Raw genomic sequence first — 19,018 nt, 5'->3', positions numbered from 1 at the left:
AGTATAACCTGTAGATTGGCTTCCGTAGATTATAGAAGCTATAGCAGATGAATGGACAGCTGTCACAGCATTATAATTTGACTTCCTCTCTTCTTTTCTTTGTGGATCCCAATACGTAACTGCCTCTCGACAGTGTGCTTTGCAGGTGTATGCCTTTAACTGGGCAACTAGGAACAGTGCACAGGAGTGAATTTGTCAAAGATAATGATGAGGAAAAAGCAGGCAGGCAAAGAAAGATTTATGGAAGTGACACTTCCGAGGAGAAAATAATTTAGCAAGAGGATGTTTGTGTGTGTACATGTACACAGTTGTGCATGCAGACACACTTGCATACCCACACTTGTGCATTAAATAAATTATAGCTTCCATTCCTTTGCATTATCTCTGGATGTTTTAAAGGAAAACAAAAGTACAGGTGATATAATGATAGATTGTATGAAGAATTATGTGTTTATATATTTAAAATATTGTTTCAGAAAATCCAGCTATGACTTAGGCTAATTAATGCCCAGGCTGCAGGTTCTAGTCCCTTTACAGTGTGGTTTAGGACCTCAGTCCTGAAGTAATGCTATTGGAATAAAAATAAATAAGACAGAATGTTGTCTTCATTTGCAGAAATGTCAGTGAATCATTTTAGTTTCTATTCACATACTATCTAGTAATTAATTGCATATCAACAGTTACTTCCATCATATTGATGGAAAGGTTCCTCGTGACTTACCAAAGCTGCTGAATGGGGCACAGGTGAACACAGATGGATTTAAGTAACTGCTCTGGGAAACTTATGCAAAGAGTGCTCAGCTGAGCACGGTGTACACAAATGAATGGAACGAAAAAACATTATGAGTTTGAATCGGTAGTCATTGATAAACTTGAATAATACCACACAATTTGTAGGAGTAAAAGGACATATATCAGCGAGTGTTTTCAGTGTAGGATGTTGTTGTTACCCCTATCCTGGTAAATAAAGCAAGGTGAGAGAGCAAACCTGAGCCTCAGTTCCCGAGGATCCATCCTGTTCGCGTGCTGCCTGGCGTGGCTCTGGACTGGGCCAGCTCTCCCCTTCTGAGGCAAAGCTGGTGTGTGGTTTGGGAGACAGCTCGCACCGAGGGTAATTGCATGCTTTAAAAGGGGCTCTGTGGGCTGCAACCCAGACTTAATGTTATTTCGGACACTTTGAGACTGAAAAAGCAGGAAATAATAATTTTGTTTCAGGACTTTACTGGCACCGGACGGGGTCCAAAGGAAACAAGATCGTGTTTTATTTATTAATATAGATTCAGTGTACAAAAGCAGAAAGGAGGATTAATAGGTATAGTACAAATGACATAAACTTGATTATAAAACTTAAAATGGAGAACACTGTTGAAATTTAAATGCCCAGTCCATACTTCTTATTGTATAATTTAAGCGAGGTGTGAATTGAAGAATAATATCTACTTGGTTTCCTCATGCAATGTTCTTTATCTGAAATACAGATGGTTGGAAAATTCAGTTTCTCCCCATAAATTATCTGGCTGAACATTTCTGAGGGTAGAAGCAGGTGTGGGGAAGGTTGCTGAAGAGTGGGTGCCTCAGGCTCTGCAGCAATTTAGATAATCCCAACACAAGTGAAAATTAAGATGCTGAATCGCCTGTGATATCAATATTACTGTGTGCATCCCTGGTGGTAGGTGTGGAGCTGATTTAGTCAGTATCTGTACAGGGAGGAAGAGAATCCAGTGCTGGAGGTTTTCATCAGAAACAAGCTGAACAAAAATGTAGAGAGGGGAACACTTACGGTTTTTTGTTTTTGGTTTTTTTTTGGCACAGAGGAACCAAAGGTTTTTAATGTGAAGTTCATAAAAATATCTTAGAAAGAATATATATATTCATTTTATTAAGCTATGAGTGATATCTTGCTGTTTACTTCTGGTGAATAACTCTACTTACTGCATGCATTTATTTGCTGCCATAAAAAACTGTGGGTAATGTTTAATAAGGGTGTTTTTTTTAATTCTTTCTCTTTTCAATTCTGTGCTTCCAGCACTGAAATGGTAGTAAAATTAATATTCTCTGCTTTGGAGACTGTGATCCCTTTTAAGGAATAACACATTCAGAATTAAACTTTTGCTCTATTAGCACTTAACCTAATAACCAGTGTGGAGAAGCTGAGCGAGAGAGAGAGAGAGGAAAAAAAATAATAAACCTCTGTCAACCCCAGTATGAAAACAGTTGTCAGTGTAGATTTCCAAGCAAGATGGCACCCCCCTCCCCATCCTGGAATTAGTTGGTCCAAAGGGGAAAAAAACAAAAACTCCAAACCCTGAACAGATTTGGTATTCAAAAACCTGATGTGCGGCAATTTTTCCATTTAACATATGTAACTACTAATACAGAGCATCTTGTAGAAAGTAATAAGATATTATATTGCCTTAAGCTGTCCACCAGGTAAGCACAATATTAAGCTCTTCATATGCCATAAAAGGATGTACGCAAGAGAGAAACTTGGTCTTACCGACTTCCGGTTATGTAAAAGTTAGAGACAGAAATTAATACACTCTTTTAGTGAGAGTATTCCTTTGAGGTTTGCATAACTGACCTAACTCAAGCTGCCTCTCAGAGCTCAGGTCACCATCTTATAAACAGGCCTTGCAAATTAACGATCCATTCTGAACAACTGGAGTAACTACAAGATGGAAACAATTACACTAAACAGTTGAAGCACAATCTCTAGTTAATGAGAAGAAAATCAAAACAAACCCTTTGCGTTTTATCTGGAAAACATTTTTTTCTCATAATCTGAAAACCAAAGTTCTCCAGGACATTACATTAATGTATTGCACCAAACATTATGATAGAGTAATAGGGCATAGCCACAAGGAGTTACAAGAAAGACACCAGTAAGGGGAAAGAGAATTCACTGTGTGACTTGCTCTCAAAGGTGTCTTGTCTTTGGTCTGCATGCTTCTGTCCCATCAACACCAACCCAACATGGAAATGGGCAGAGTTGAGAACAACGCTGAGTTGAGTTGACAGATGTTGAGCTGAAGAGATGGTTCACATAGCAAAATGCAGAATGCCATTCTTGGAGAGAAGCGCTATATTGATAGAAGATCATTCAACTTTGATAATGTAGTGATCATTTAATAATGATCTAACAACGAAAGGTCTTCCTAACCATACATACTTTTTCCAGCAGGCTCATTTCAAGTGAGGGAACTGAGCATTATTGTGTTTTCTGTTTCGGGAATTTGTAGTGTCACTGATCTTCAGTAATGGCAATCAGGGCAGTTCTAACCCTTCTTTGATCAAATCATCCCTTCTTCCTGCCAATTCTTCGGGTTTTCCCACCATACCTTTATATCCTAGAATGCCTGTGATTTGGAGCTCCCCATTCTGAGAGCAGCTGGCGTCAGGTCCCAAAGCTTCTAAGTCATTTGATCTTCTGCTCAGTCTCCTTGGTCTGTTCTTGAAACATCTGTTTCCAAAATAACTGGCACAGAATAGTTCGGGAGGATTAGGTATCTAATCACATCAGGTCTGTCACCATGATGTAAATGCTCGCAGGTCATCTCTGATCAAATTGAGACAGTTCCTTCTCTCCTTTTCTGTAATTCTCTAAAAGGCTGAATAATTATAGCAAAGCCAGGGAAAAATACCAGTGCTGGTTTCTGACAACTTTCTTTAGGGATCTACTGTTTACATTATCAGAAGATAATTTATTAAAGTTGATTGCTGTTTACCATATAGCATCTAATCTAATTTGGCCAGTTTATGAAAAACTTGAATAAGATTAATATATCTGTTTTTACTACACAATATAAAATATCTTTGATTTTCCTTGATATTAGCATGTAACTTGAAAATTTTTATCCTGGACTTCTTTAATCACCTAAATCATGTTGACCCAGATATAGGTCTTTGGAGCTTTTTGTGCACAGTGAGCCTCCCCCCATCCACCCACCCAATCCCCAAATAATCAAAAAAAAACAAACTACTTCCCACTGAAAACTTGACATCTCTCATCAGGTTGGTGAATATTAAGCATTTAGTCTCCTTCACAGAAAAATCATAGGTTAAGATTATGTTGAAAACAGTTACCTGCATGGTTAGAAATAATCAAACCTGTAAACATGTTCTTCATAACCTCCTATATCTGATGACTTTCATTGTAAGTATTAGTAATCCCTTTTTCCCAACATCAAACTGTTTAAGGAATTTTTAAGGAAAAAATTGTATTTGGGAAGGTTGGAATTGTTAATGAACAAATTATCTATCATTTTTGCCATGAATATGCTCACACAGTTATAGTGGAACGTTTTGTCCTTCCATGGACTGCGTTGTCTGAAAATCTTAGAGAGCTTATCTGTCTTTAAATGTTTACAAAATACACAATGGAAACTGCATTGACAACCCATAGCGTGTTATGTATTGGTGTTAAAAAAAAAAAAAAAAAAATTCTTCCACTATTTTAGTTATTACATTAATTAAACACAATATCAGTAGTATCTGAATTCCTTGAAAATATTACTGAATATAGGACCACAACACTCCTTTGATGTAGAGAACTATCTCCATTTTACTGAGGCAAATTCAAAAGCATAGAAGACCTAAATTCATTATTTGGCCAAGACAATGGGATAGACCGAACAGTAAAAATTATGATCCCCCAAATTCCCCACCTAGAGCCTTAACTAGTTGCACTGAATCTGCAACTGCCTGGTAAAGAACATTCTGACTGTAGAGCTTGGCTGGGAAAAGTCTGCAAGAGAGAAATGGTACAATACGCAATACATTGAATTTCAAACTGGGTTTTGCGCAAGAAAATAACATTTCAAACTCATAATACTTATAGATTTGTAATTATATCCTTTCTTTTTCCTCTTCTTTTTTGTCAATGCAGTAAATAGGTAATAATTCACACTTTCTGTGCCTTCCCCTGGATGTTCTGTACTATCTTGTCTTTTTGCTTGTGACTCATTTGGCCTATTATCCGGCAAATAACCAATTTTTTTTTTCCAGTGGGATGAGGTACTCTCAGGATTATATCTTTTTCTAACCAAATAGAAAGGACCAAGATTATTTGTCACGTCCTGTTTAGCCCTCATCATCCAAAACATCACCAGTTTCCAAGCTTACCAATTTTAGGTTAGTTGAAGAATGTAGGAGACAGGTGAAAAAATTTAAAAGGTCTCTAGTAATTAGTGCTAGGTAAACAGTTAGATATGCGTAAAATGGGGCACATTCTGCTGTTTTGTCGTTCAGACACTGGTTGCAGTTGTATAGTCTGGTTCGTTCATTGTGTTACAAGTGAGCCTACCAGAATTCCTGGCAGTCTGTCTACGGACTTGACTTTGGGTGAAGTATGTGGCACGTTCACTGTTTCTTCCACGACGGTGCACAGCTAACTGTAGACCTTCCAGCCATTTTCAAAGACGGTGCAGGTTATTTGGCAGCAGTGCTTGATGATCCTTCGAAAAGGACTCCCTAATCCGTTTCAGAAGTGGATGTGGCCTTCACTTTCTAGGAACTGCTGTGCCTCCCTGCAAGCGAAAATGCTGCCATTCTGCTGCCCCGCTTGTTACGGCTCCTGAGGCTGGGAAAAGCAGCCTCGTGACCCGTTACTCCGGGGTCTAGAGCCAGCAACCACTCTGTGCCAGAGATACTCTCCGGGAGGATTTTCCGTGATGTTTGGAACTGACCGTTATTTGCTTATCTCAGGTTTTTTAAAATCTTACCCTCAATATGCCAAATGTAGTCTTGATTCTCTTGTTGAGGCTGTTGTAATGTTTGTACACAGATTTTTGATGCTGCCAGGCCTCAGTCTTTGTGGTCAGGAAGCAGTGTGTGCTCCATCCAAACCACGCAGGGGGTTCTCTGCCTCTTTCATGCTAATACCTGGAGGCTTCTTTTTGCCAGCTGGATAATAATCGTAACCTTGGTAGTAGCAATCCTTATAGATTTATACCTATCTTTGTATCTTAGGATATAAAATGTCCTAAGGTAATTACCTAAGTGAATGACAGTCATATACAACCTTTTAAGATGCTATAAAGTTTACCTGAATAGCTTTTACTTGCTTTGACCTATTTTACATAGTATGGGTCCAGTCTTGCAAGCATTTATTTACATGTGATTTTGCACATCTACTTGAAGATGCAGATGTGGATAGCTGGTTCATTAAGAGACAAAGCAATTAAGGTTCTTTAACAAGCACCAAAATATCGCACTTAAAAACAAAAATATGTCAGAGATTTGTGACTTAAAATCAACTTTGCTTATGTTTCCCAGTAAAAATTGTAATAAGTAATTTTTCAGTGTCATACTCAGTGGATATGGTTTACTATCTTCTCTTTAAGTAGTTTCAAGAAACACATTATACTTAATAACTGATTTTCTCCTTTATGTTTTCAGAGGCAACAATTTTAAGCTATGATGGAAGTATGTTTATGAAAATACAGCTCCCTGTTGTGATGCATACAGAGGCAGAAGATGTTTCCTTGCGGTTCAGGTCTCAGAGAGCCTATGGCATTTTAATGGCAACGACATCTAGGGAATCTGCAGATACCCTTCGTTTAGAGTTGGATGCAGGACGGGTTAAACTAACGGTCAACCTAGGTAACAAACTCTTCCTCCAAGAAATTAACATTTTTCTTACATTTTTCTTTTTGCTTGCAAACATTTATGAAATGGCCTGTTTTAACGTTAAAAGTAAATGGAAATGATATATAAACACACGTCTATGCAACATTTGCGTATGTACATACACATATAAATACATGCCCATTATTATACTTTTATTATTTTGGTTTTGCATCTCTGTATTCTTTATATAGTCTTAACATAATCCATCACAATATTTTCATATTATTGTGTATTCTAAAAAGAGAAGACTGGTTCATCAGTGGTACTTTTAGGCTAAATTATTTTTCTTCTTTGTGGAAGCTTGGTCTCTCTCCATGACTTCTCCATATTAGTAATTCCACAGTTCAAACATACAAGCAGCAACAACATACATATAGGTCAGTTAATTTTAGCTGCATCAGTTAATCTACAGTGTGCATGTGTATCAAGGCTTTTCTAGTTTTAACACTGAAAATATTTCAATTAAATATCATTTCCACTGATGGATATCTTGGTCTCCTTTTTTTAGTTGTCAAATCTATAGTAAATCCATCTTCTATTTTTTAAACAGTTCTGTAGTGGTATTTTTGTAGTATCAAAAGATAACACAACCCTTCAATGCCCAAAGACTGCGGCCCTTAGCAAACAGCCATGCGAACACAAGAGGCATGAGCCCTTTTACAGAAAAAAAGATTGGCTTCCTGGTTTGAAATATAATTAACAAAATGTTAGGTTATGGTGTTCTCTAGTAAAAATGAAGTTTTAAAGCATTTTTGCCTTGCTTATGATTAAAACCAAGTCAGGACCTGAAAGAGGATGTAAGTATATTTTAGAAAATGCGCGTTCAGTGAAGTCAATTAAATGATATTTTTAAAGGCTAATAAATATTTTGATTGTTCTAACCATAGGTAAAATTTCCAGAAAACATGAACAAAATCCCATTACTCCCACTTTCTAAAACCATCGATCACTGAATGCTGTCGTGGTGTTTAGGTTTTGGAAGGGATGGCAAGTCTGGAGAGTAAGAGAACCGGGGGGTTTCCTTTCCCACTCCTCTCTCGCAGTTCCCTCCAGTGGCGAGCTAGGGTTGCAGCAAACTGCTAAATACGCCGAAATACCAGCGGCCCCGGGGAGCCTCCTTCAGGAAAGCTTTCTGTAAAAGGGGACATGCAAGTGCTGGGCCTTGGCTGTTTGCAACCACTTTTCTGATGCGGTTGACGACACATGACAAACTCAGCTATATGGAAACAAAATCTAGGTTTAACGTTATATATGTTCCTCAAAGGTATAAAACAGTAGCGTCTGGGCAAATCAAATAGTGTTGCAAAGAATTTTTTCAGTAATGAATGTAGATAGCCTAGCACAATATCCTGTTACAGATCAGGCCATTCTTTTTATATACAGAATACCACCCTCTTGTCATGTTTTGCCTACTTCTATAGCTCAAGGAAGTAAATGAATCCACACCTTAGCAATATTGTTTATTTCCCCCACCTACCAAAATTTTGAAAGTCAAGCCAGGAGGTAATTGGAAAAGAGACAGCATTCTCTAGTTATCAGTGTTTCTAAACATATTATAATTTTCTCGATGTTAATGTAGATTTAAGGATAGTCAGTGTTCTTATACTAATTCTGTACTTAAAAAAAACGTGAAAGCACACAACCGTATTTATCAGCCCGGGAAATGTGCTTTGTGTTTGCTATTCCATTGTGGAAGGCCAGCCTTTGAGGTCTGCTCTGCTGGAGCGGTCCAAGATGCCTGATTGTAGCCCGGTTTGCTCTATGACCCATTGTGACGGAGCACTTTCTAATTGCACCGAGAGAAATTACCTGTTCTTTCACAGATGGGGAGAAGGCTGCAACCTGCCTCAATTAAGCATCTTTGACATTTAAGCCTAATCTTTCACTTAGATTTGTCACCATGTAGCTTTGTTTGAAATTGGCCATTTTTACCCTATTTGTCGTTTCTATTTATAAAGATTTATTGCAGTATATCTGGGTTATAACAGTATGTAAAGACTGATGATATGGAGTGGCCATATTTGCATGTGTCTGTCCCCGGAAGGGTGGACTGTGATTTTATTGGATGTCTGCAGCTATTACCTTGAAGGATAAATTTTCATTTTTCATCTATTCTTCCCCATCTAGACTGTATCAGGATTAACTGTAATTCCAGTAAGTGCCTATTCAAACTTTTTAAAATGTTATTCCACCATTATAAAATATGCAACCTAGATGAAAAAGATTGTGGACAGCTTGCAAGTGCTTGATAATTTATTAGTGAAATGTGATGATTAATTATTTTTGTGTAAAAAGTCATCATATACTCTAGTGTATATTTTTTGTCCTTCCCATATGGTATAACTTTTAACTAGAGTATTAAAAAAGGAAGGATTCTACGGATTCTAAGTATGCAGAAATACTGTACCTACCAGTAGTACTGAATTATTCTAGCTGGGTTAGTTTATTGACAGTAGCTATAGGAGTTTTGAACCAGCATTTCTGATAAGCTGCCACATCTTTTCCTCCTTGTCCTCCCTATAGTTTTCTTGACAGTTTACCTCCAACCTGTGGTTAGACTCTCTGAACATAATTGTTCATACTACAATAATTTCTATTTTATAATCCTCCTAGGCAATTAACTCTATTTACTGGCTGCTTACAACACGACTGGTTTTGTTAAACCCTTGTTTTATGGGGATGTAATATATTACATTATGGACATTATTATTAAGTCTGAGGAAAAACTATATTTCTATGATGATTTTTTACACTCTAATCATTTGAGAACCCTTAAATTGAACAATTTTTCTCTGTGATATGCATGTTTATGAAACAGAGGGAAACATTTGCCAGATGAATGGACTAAATTTTAACTTCTCTGATATTATTTGGATTAAGAGGCTATATTCTGAAAGGAGAAAAAGGACTGTGATTTTATTTTAAGTCTATGGATTTCCTGAATGGTGTCAACAAAAGTATTGATAGTAAGTATGGTAGATTTTAGTTTTGGGTTGTTTTCTTTCCCCCTTCCTACCAGAGTTTGTAGGCCAGATGATTAGCTTTATGAAAATACAAAGAAAGCTAAGCAACAAACGATGTAGATATACTTTATGGTAGTAATAACTGCCCATAAGTCATTAAAATAACCTTCCATAATAATTTTATAGTCCATGAAGAAAAACTCAGAACTGCAGTACTTTATAATATGTCATCTGCTAATAGATTTTGCAGTGAACAACTTCACAAGAGCAAAAATATGGTACTCCTATTAAAAAGCAAAATTTTCTTGGGGTGAGTATTTAATCTAAACCATATTTAAATCTGGACAGATTTCTCAATAATGTAAAGTAAATGCTTGCATGTACCAAGGCATAAAGATAGCTTTCTCATTAATAAGACAAGTTTTAAAATCTTTCAGTTATTAAAGCACATATTTCTACTAATGTCCGTTGTCAAAAATGCAAAAGATCATGAAAAATCTCAGAAACAGCATATTGGTGTGCATTATTGATAGGCCATTTCTTTTTCCTGAGTAAGTCCCAATTAGAAAAGATTTTCAGCTATGATGCAAGCAGCTTTTAGGGTAGAAATGTAATGACTTTGGTACTGACAAATACCTTTTTCTCTAGGAAAAAACAGTATTTTTTTCTTAATTTCCTGAAAAAAATAGAAAATCCCTCTGAGAAGGGAATCACTAACATAGAAAAAAATAGATAATAAAGTCGTAGTACAGTAGGTGTTTTGTTCTTTTCATCTCTTTTGGACAAAATGAGATGTTATAAAAATAAATTAAAATGATTTCTAGATTCCATTATCATGTCAGTTTTGGATCAAAGAGGACTTGCAAGTACAGAGTAAGTAACAAGCCTCCGGCTCGAGGATTGCGCACAGCAGGAATGTGTTTACTGAGCATTGCATTAGGAGTTTTTAATTCTTCTTGATCTCATACGGAAGCAGCATAACCTCTGTACAAAGTATCCTTGGTATCAAACACTCTTATTTTCTTTACAGTTTGCTCATAGCCTCCTTGTTATTAGAAGTGAACTTTCATAATTAGTTCCATCTTCTCTCTGTTACTTGTGTACTGAACAGATTTTTGTGAGCTTTCAGTACCTATCATGGTAAGTACTACTATGCTTACTTCTCAGCACTCACTGCATCTTTTCAAAAACCAGATAACATTTCATGGACAGTTTCTGTGTTTTAATTTTTATATTATGATGAACTGTTGTTCTAAGTAGTCCTTAGAAGATGCTCGCCTGCTAGACAGCATAATGGATTTGGGTGGAACACTGAGAATTAGTTTCAAAGCAACACCGTCCTGACCTTGAGCCTTGATTTGCTAAACAATACGGTGATTCAGTGTCTGTCCTTTTGGGTCTTGTAGTCTACTGACAGCTGGAGCTGGATGTGTATCAGTCCTGTTTTTATGTTGATAGAAATAAATGTTGTATTCATGTTTAGGAAGACTGTTTTTAGTTTTTCCCAAGTTTCTGTTGCTTAAAGATCAGACTTCTTAATGTAATTTCACTGTTTGGACTGAAATACTATTTATTATAACTAGACTAGCAACAGAGTTAAGGTCAGGTTGAAATTATCTAGTTTGAATTTGGAGAGACAGCTTTAAAAAAATAGAAACAAACATATGCAGAAATTGGTGTTTTGACTGGGAGAAGAAAAGGAAAATGTGAATGCAAGCACCTTATTTCCTACAGCGACTTGCAATCATAGTGAATAAAATGTTGCACCTCCTCTTCCCATTTTCCCTTAAATGCAGCCTGAAACCTGTCTGTTGCTCACTGCAGCTCAAATGACCAGCACTGTTGGCTGGGCAGAGCTGAGCTTGTGTTGGCAATTTGTTCCATGCTTTGTCATGACTTTCCCTTTAACTAATGTCCTGTGCTGCAGAAGAGGTAGTGTTTTGTGATCTTGGTTTGAAATAGATTTTGCTTAAGTTTCAAGTTGTTAATCAGGTTGCTACTGAGCTTTTATCAGGTCAAGAATATTATGGAGAGTCTGCACTTCATGCCATTTTTATGGAACTGAAAGGCTTCATTGCTGTGTTGAGAGATGGCTTTTCAGTTTGTATTGTCTGTAAATGATAACAGGGTGACATACTAATGTCAAACTATTTCTATTTTGTCTTAGGTTAGTAAATTGGTATCTTTATATGGCCATACACCACTAGAAATCCCTTCCTATGTTAATCAGAAAATATTATGGCTGAAATGTTGTTTTTATACACCCTTAAATCACGTCAGTGTGTTCTTCAGACCTGCAAATTCACAAAATCAAATTATCAGACAAATGAAATAAATGGTCCTTTTGTACTGCAGATACACTTAGGTCAATGTTGAGATTTACCTCAGGAGAAAGGGGCAAGTGTGTATGAGTGAAAATGTCCACTATCATTTCGATCTTAGCTTTCATAAACTCAGGGATTCACTCAAAAATGAGAGCGAGGTGAGAGATGTTGGTTCAAAGAACAGGAATCCTTCGTGCACAGGACTGCCTGTCATTAGGCATTCTGTAAAAAGAACTGTGTACAAGCCGATTGCTATCCAGCTCTTTACATATTGTATATGAAACTGATGAGCTAATCCTTAAAAGTTGCCTAAAAAGACATGTTCAGCAAAGATTACATTTCTCCCTTGTAGAGAGGGAAGTCATTTATGTGCAAGTTTGAGAGACACTTTACTTAAATTGCTGTTTCTTTAAAAAAAAAAAGTTCAAATCCTAAGTGGACTTTATTACACCTAATACAATGCTCACCTTTCTCTTTTTTGCATAACAGAACAGGAAATAGGCTTAAGTAGAGCATGGACTATTTTTGTACTGTTTTAAGATTAACTCAATCAGTCCCTATGTAATCAAAATACCCTTGAAGTCATTTCCTATTTTGTTTGACTATGACTTGATCCATCATAAATGATACTGAGGTTCGCATGGATTCTAAATATTAGAATTACAGAATCATGATTTATGCTTTACAGTCTGCAATTAAAAGACCAGCGAATCCTGTGGAATTGAATGGGATTTTTTCTAAATATCTTTTTAGATACAGAACTTCACCCCATAAAACTTATATGACAGATATATAATAGGTTTTGAATGACTAGTGAACAAACACAGGTGTGCTTTATTTCTGTATTTTCACTGCTGCTACGGTAAGAGCTACTATTTTGACTTAAGTTAAATCCCATTTTTTTCCATTTTAATGCTTCCAAAACACTGGCATCTGAAAACTTCCAGGCACCTGCAACTTTAGATAGTCCCAGGATTTTTTGCTTTGCTATCATTCCTGAAGAAAGAACTGTCTACATTATTTTTATATTAGTCAGTAGAGTAGGGTCTTAAAAACTTAGGATTTTTATTAATTATTATATAATACAAGTAATAAATAATGATAATCATACTGTTAACTGGGAAATGACTGGTTTTCATTGGATTCTGAAAGAATCAGACACTCTTCTTTAATATAAAAAGATATGGAATAATTTCTTTTCTGTTGAATATTGCTCAGCAAGACATGCAAAGATTTCTCAACTAGTGCTTCCACTGAAACTCACAATTGCACTCAAATGTAGGACTACCATAAGACCTGACCAAGAATTGGCAGTGCTAGGAAGCAGGGAGCAGTGAGTACTCTCATGGCAATATACATGTAAGCAATTCCCCTGGAAACGTATCAACCTGCATATGGACCTTCTATGGAGGACCACCCATCCAAATTAGGAACAATTTCCTGGGCTTTGAGGCTTTGCTGTGTGCCTCTTTAATATTCATTTTTTATATTTGTGTGCATCCCTGCTTCTGTGTCTTCCTAGTTCTTCATCCATTCTCTGTATCCTTTATTTTTTCTTCTCCTTTGTTTTTTTTCTCTCTCCATTTCATTTCTGTTTTTTTTCTCACAATCCTTTCTCTGTCTTTATTTTTTGTATCACCATCTTTTTATGCTTAGATATTCTGCAGACATGCAAATTACAGATGAGTAAATTATTCTGTATGGAATGTGTAACACCTATTACTGAAGCATTTTTTCTTGTCACGGCATCCTACAAATCCAGAGCATGACAAGGAGCTATGTCAGATTATCAGTAAATAGCAGGAGAATTTAATGTGTTGAAGAACCCAACAATGGTGTTCAAGTACAGTATATTTTCAGCCTGCATTATAGGTTTTAAGCAGTAGGAAAATGTAAATGAAAACCATATATCCTTTTGAAAGCTACTGCTTATAAGAATGCATTTGCTTGCAAAGTCAAGAGTCTTCAGCTATGGTCTGGTGTATATTGCAAAATCTACTGTGATGATCAAACTACTAATAAATATCCATGTACTGACTTCTCCCTATCTGCTGGAAAGAATGACTAGAATAGGTAATTTGCCCCTTTTTTGTTGTCTTTGACAATAGAAAATCATTAAAATGATACAGTATTGTAGGTTCCCAATATATTTAAGTTTTTTGTAATTGGTTTGGCTTTTATGCAGTGGCTTTAAATTGTATCAGATGGTTTTGATCTTTGTTTCTCATTCAGTATGGCTGACAGCCTGTTAAAAATATGCAAAAGAGCTTCACAATAGAGCACATGCAGCAAATCAGCGTGGTACCTATTGAGAGTTCTGTCTGAATTCTGGAGCATAATATTGGAAATAATTATAAATAATTATTTGAAAGCTTTGACTGAACTTTGTAGATTTAGATCATTGGGGTCATTGAATCCCTTCTCAATCAGCAGTATCTTTTAAACACCCTTTTCCAACCACATGATTTCCTGAAAACCAGAATCTACTACTGTACAACAAAACTGAAAGCATACACAGGCCTTTTCAACCAGGTACAACCCACTAATCACTAACAGAAAACATCATGTGAATGTAAGCAAAGGAAACAGGTTAAAACACAAATGAAAAAGGGAAATCAGCTACTTTACTCCTAGAATCTGTCTCAGTGGAGTCCTTACTGATGTGCTGAATCTGTACTAATACTGTCCTATAAATAGTTTCAGGCACTGCGTTGTGAAGTAAGGATGAAAGCACACATAATAGTGTGGTTGGAGGAGTGAATGAGGGCCTTGGTCATGAGACAAAGTGTATGTCTTCATGTCATCCACATACAAAAAAGGCATTTTAATCTCTATTTCAAACAATGAACCTAGAGGTGTTCGTACAATCGTTCGGACTGATTCTGATAGCTAGACAGGCAGTAAGCACAGGAACACATCTTATATGATCTCTTAGCTGTAACCCATTCCATGCTTTATGTATCGTCCATTTTAGACAAAGTCAAGCAGTTACAATTCACCTTTCAAATTTGTACTGAAAGAATCTAGAAGTTCTCCTTTGGTCAGGGATAGCTGCATAGGAACAGTATGGATGCATTCAGAGCACACTCACATAACAGTTTTGGCATGTTAGCAAGCATGCTAGGAGAAAAAGCTTAGGTTTGAAAGCAAAATTGCTTGTAAAAACATAGTCAAGAGGACTAAAACAGTTATGGGACAGCCCTTAACTTGTTCTGTACAGCCACAGGAGCCAATTAGGAGAGCTCCTGTCTGATTTCTCATTCGCTATTAAAAACTGGGTGAGGAGAAGAGATTGATGCTGCACAGGTTATGCCATGTAAGCCCGTCATTAACTTGCTTACTGGAGATGTGATGGCAGACCCATTCCTTTCTTCCTACTCTCTGCAGGCCCGCCTTCTCTGGAGAGAAAGAATAGCTTTTTCCCTTCATGTGCAACGTGCTTCTGCTCCCTGGGAGCACTTAGGGCAAGGTCTGTGACTTGCCCTGACAAATAAGAAGTCTTTCATTTCTGTACAAATGAGAAAAGAACAGTCATTGTGCTTCCCCTCCCATTATTTAGCATCTGTGGTTTTTGTTTTGAGGTTGACTTTTTTGTAAGCATGAAAAGCATGTAGCATTTATTTTTAGAATTCTTCCTAGCGCTCACAGGCTTGGGAGTTCTGCACGGATAGTTCAAAATAAAGTGTTTTGGGAAAGTGTTGACATGTGTAAGAACCTCAACTAAATATACTAAAAGTCATAAATATTCAGTAGGCTTTTCCCAGATACTGATACATGTTAACACTCAAAAATATTTCTAAAAAAGTCATTTCTGTTGATTTGTTGAAGGGTAGGAAAGGCTTAGCTGAGAGTGTAAAGAAAACTGGCAGAGCCATTGCCGATTGTTTCTCAGTGGCTCAGCATACCGTTCTTTGCACTGCAGAATTTCACCTGTCATTTAAAAAGTTTAAGATTGACATTTACTTAAAGGGGGTGCTCTTCTAGTCCTCTTCCAGTCTGCTGGGCCTGCTCTTGCATTGCCCAGCGCAGCACAATTATTCAAGCATCCATGTGGTGAATTGGAGGCTAATCCTGCATATGTATAATGGGATTGTCAATACCTCTGCTGGGACACCTGTCAGTTCCCCTGTGGTTCTGCGGGAGAAGAAGTCTTAGCTTCACAGAAGCAAACTTGACCTTCGTAGCTGAGGGGGGCAGAATTATCATGCTAACATACAAAACAAAAATTCAAACCTTCTTTACAATGAAAATAGGTGTTTTAGGTTTGCTGGCTGACCATTTAAGGGTCTTTCAAATTCACTTTCTCCTTGCTAATAAAGCTTTCAAGGTAGGCTGCCGGGGATTCAAGGCCTCAACGTATCACTTCTTCCTGGCCTGTCTGAAGGACAGCAATAACATTTATTTCCTGGCCTCCATCTGTTTGCTGCTTAGCAAGCCCTGGTCTGTGTTTGCTTTTCCCTTAGCTAGAAGAAAGGGAAATTGGCATTAATCTTCTAGCAGATTATCAATAAAATATCACTTCAGGTTTTCTTACTAGAAAATAGATGTTTTTCTTTTTGTGTGTGATTCCATCCTTTCTTCTTCCTCTTTTCATCCATCTGCTTTTTCTCCTTTTAAGTCCCAAATATGTAACTGATTGAACAGGGGCCTCAGTTATCAAACATATAAATAACAGTAGCATACCTGTAGCTTTTTCAGGCCACAGTGCTGTGCTCTGCAATAGCCAGAGACACTCAGTAAAACAAGACAACAGTAAAAACTTAAATATATGGTTATTGAAGTGAATCTGAAAATTCGTACAATAGGGATAGTCACCCTAATCATGACAACCTCAAAAAACATTAGGTTTACAATTGGATGTGGACTTGCTTTTTAACACTACCACAGAAATGTTCTCAAAAAAGTCTTTTATATTTTTCTAAAAAGTAGCAGACTTCCCAATTGTGGTATTTCAGTATCATCTGACTAATTCTAAGCTTTTCTGTACCACTCAATTTTATAAGGCCAGGCATAGATAGTTTTCCACTTAATGTATATATGTAAGGCTATCTGAGTCAAGTTCATGCTGTGGGTGTATATCAGCTGTCTATTTGAGAGTTGGTATGCCACCAAAATATTATTAGCTGAGCCCAAGGGCATGGCCTAGAGTTGACTGAAGTTGTTCCCTCAGAACCTTCAACCTGAACTCTTAAGGGGGATGAGGAGGAGATCCCCGAAATACTAAAAATGACAAGCGGATTCCTGGAGGATAAGAAAGCAAAGATTGCTGCAAGCATGCAACAGCCTGTTTTAGCAACAGGGACAAAACAGCCTCGAGGATATGCCAGATCTATAAAAATAGATGTCTTGAATTAATACATCCAGATTTATATGAAATGAAATTGTGTGTTTAGCTCATACTGGTCTTATCCAGATATTTCATAAAACAGCTTTGCAGAAGAAGTAGACTGGACCTTTCTACTTTTTTAATGAGAAGAAGGAGTGCAAAGCAAATTTTTAATATATAGTAGGCCCTAAATTTCTCTTACTCTATTTTTGTGATTTTCTTATTCAGCTTCTGAAAAGCAAGATGACTTAATCACATTTCAGGACTGGTGATTTAAATTAGTCTCACAATTTCTTTCTTTTCATGCCAGAGACTGGCTATTATAATGTCATCTTGTAGGGGTATTGAAGAATGGTGTTCTCCTCAGTAGCAGCATAGCAATTGAATACTATTTTCTTCTGGAGAAGAATATGTACAAATTTATGTAATGTCATTCTTATGCTAGTAAACTGGGCTGTAATGGCAATCATTTCACAATAAAACTTTATTACCAACTGGCCCAATAGCAACCACATAACTGCTTCCTTATTATTTCTTCTTGATTATGACTTTAACAAATTATGATCAGGAGAAGAGAAGGAACACTGAGATGATTGTGTTTGCAGATGCAATAATGTTACTTAGGAAAATCAAGCGAAATGTAGCATGTAAAGGTTTTTGGAAGGGTTTCATAATGCTGAATGACTGGAAACTAAAATGGTAGGTGGAATTAAATATCAGTAAGTACAAAGTAATTGTACAAGTAATTGTACAAAGTAACTCATGCTGGAAAAAGTAACCTTAATTATGCAAGTACAGCAATGGGGTCTATGTTAGCTGTCAGCATTGAGCTGAAGAAATTGTGCAAGCATTGTAAATAGCCCTGTAAAACAGGTCAGTGCTCAGAGGTGACCAGAAATCCCAAAGAATGGTAGTAACTATGGGGAAAGGAAGTAAGGACAGACCATAACGCAGCATTATGCTGTTGTGTAATCACAGTTTGTCCACATCTTGAGTGCTGCACACAGTTTTAGTTCCTGTTCCTCATGATACACTTAAGTAGAAAACAGAGCATGGCAACAAGGACCATCCAGAGCATGGACTGGCTTTCATATATGGAGGAGCTACACAAGCTAGAAAAAGAAGAGATTCCCAAGAGGATCTGAGTATATATTTATAAAAGATATGATTATACAGCCATGAAAAGCATTAAGAAGTTAAATGGGTAGCATGAAATTAATGGAATTGCCAGTGAAAGGAATAAAACGTAAAGGTATGATCAGCTAAGTTGGGTACAGTCATTCTGAAGTTTGTAATCAGATTCCACAAAAATTACGGTATTATCTCACAGATGGCAGCAGATGATACAAGCAAGTATTTCAGTAAATTCTCAAAAAACATTCATTCTTAGTTAACAATTAAAACTGGTCAAATAATTAAGATAAAGCACTAATGCATTTGGCTACTTTGTACTAACTGTTGTGAATAATTTTTTTGACTTTTTGACAAGTGTGTTCTGGCAACAATTTTTGGTCTGTGGCTCTTTCAAAGGGAAATTGTTTTTAGCATTCTGTATTCAGAAATAATAATAATATTAGTTCAGCATCACTCAGTTGATGATGTTTCTATGCTTATGCTCAGATTGGAAATAGTATCAGATTTCCTGTATAAATACCTTTATTTGCTTTTCATATTATTCTTCATTTGTTTCTTAGGCGTCTCTGTTTCTTAAGAATAATGATGTTGTGATACTCATTTGTTAACACGTTTGTGGAAAACACCTAAATGTCCTTAAAAAT

General features: G+C 36.7%; 1 protein-coding gene across 19 annotated transcripts in view; it reads left to right on the top strand.

Annotated features, from left to right (window-relative positions):
* The window catches only part of NRXN1 (neurexin 1), a 718,052-nt gene that overhangs the window by 301,345 nt on the left and 397,689 nt on the right, over positions 1–19,018 (top strand). For 12 of the 19 annotated variants that reach the window (XM_026084409.1, XM_026084415.1, XM_026084412.1 and 9 more), the window contains 2 exons: positions 6,397–6,600; positions 8,755–8,781. In XM_026084409.1, coding sequence (XP_025940194.1) covers positions 6,397–6,600; positions 8,755–8,781 — 231 coding nt within the window. The remainder of the gene's footprint in view (positions 1–6,396; positions 6,601–8,754; positions 8,782–19,018) is intronic. The other 7 variants (XM_026084422.1, XM_026084416.1, XM_026084418.1 and 4 more) reach the window with 1 other exon arrangement.

Source organism: Apteryx rowi, unplaced genomic scaffold (genome assembly GCF_003343035.1).
Source record: "Apteryx rowi isolate R43461 unplaced genomic scaffold, aptRow1 scaffold_64, whole genome shotgun sequence".
Classification (NCBI taxonomy): domain Eukaryota; kingdom Metazoa; phylum Chordata; class Aves; order Apterygiformes; family Apterygidae; genus Apteryx; species Apteryx rowi.
The sequence above is the reverse complement of the archived record's forward strand: the minus strand, read 5'-3'. Positions and strand labels throughout refer to the sequence as shown.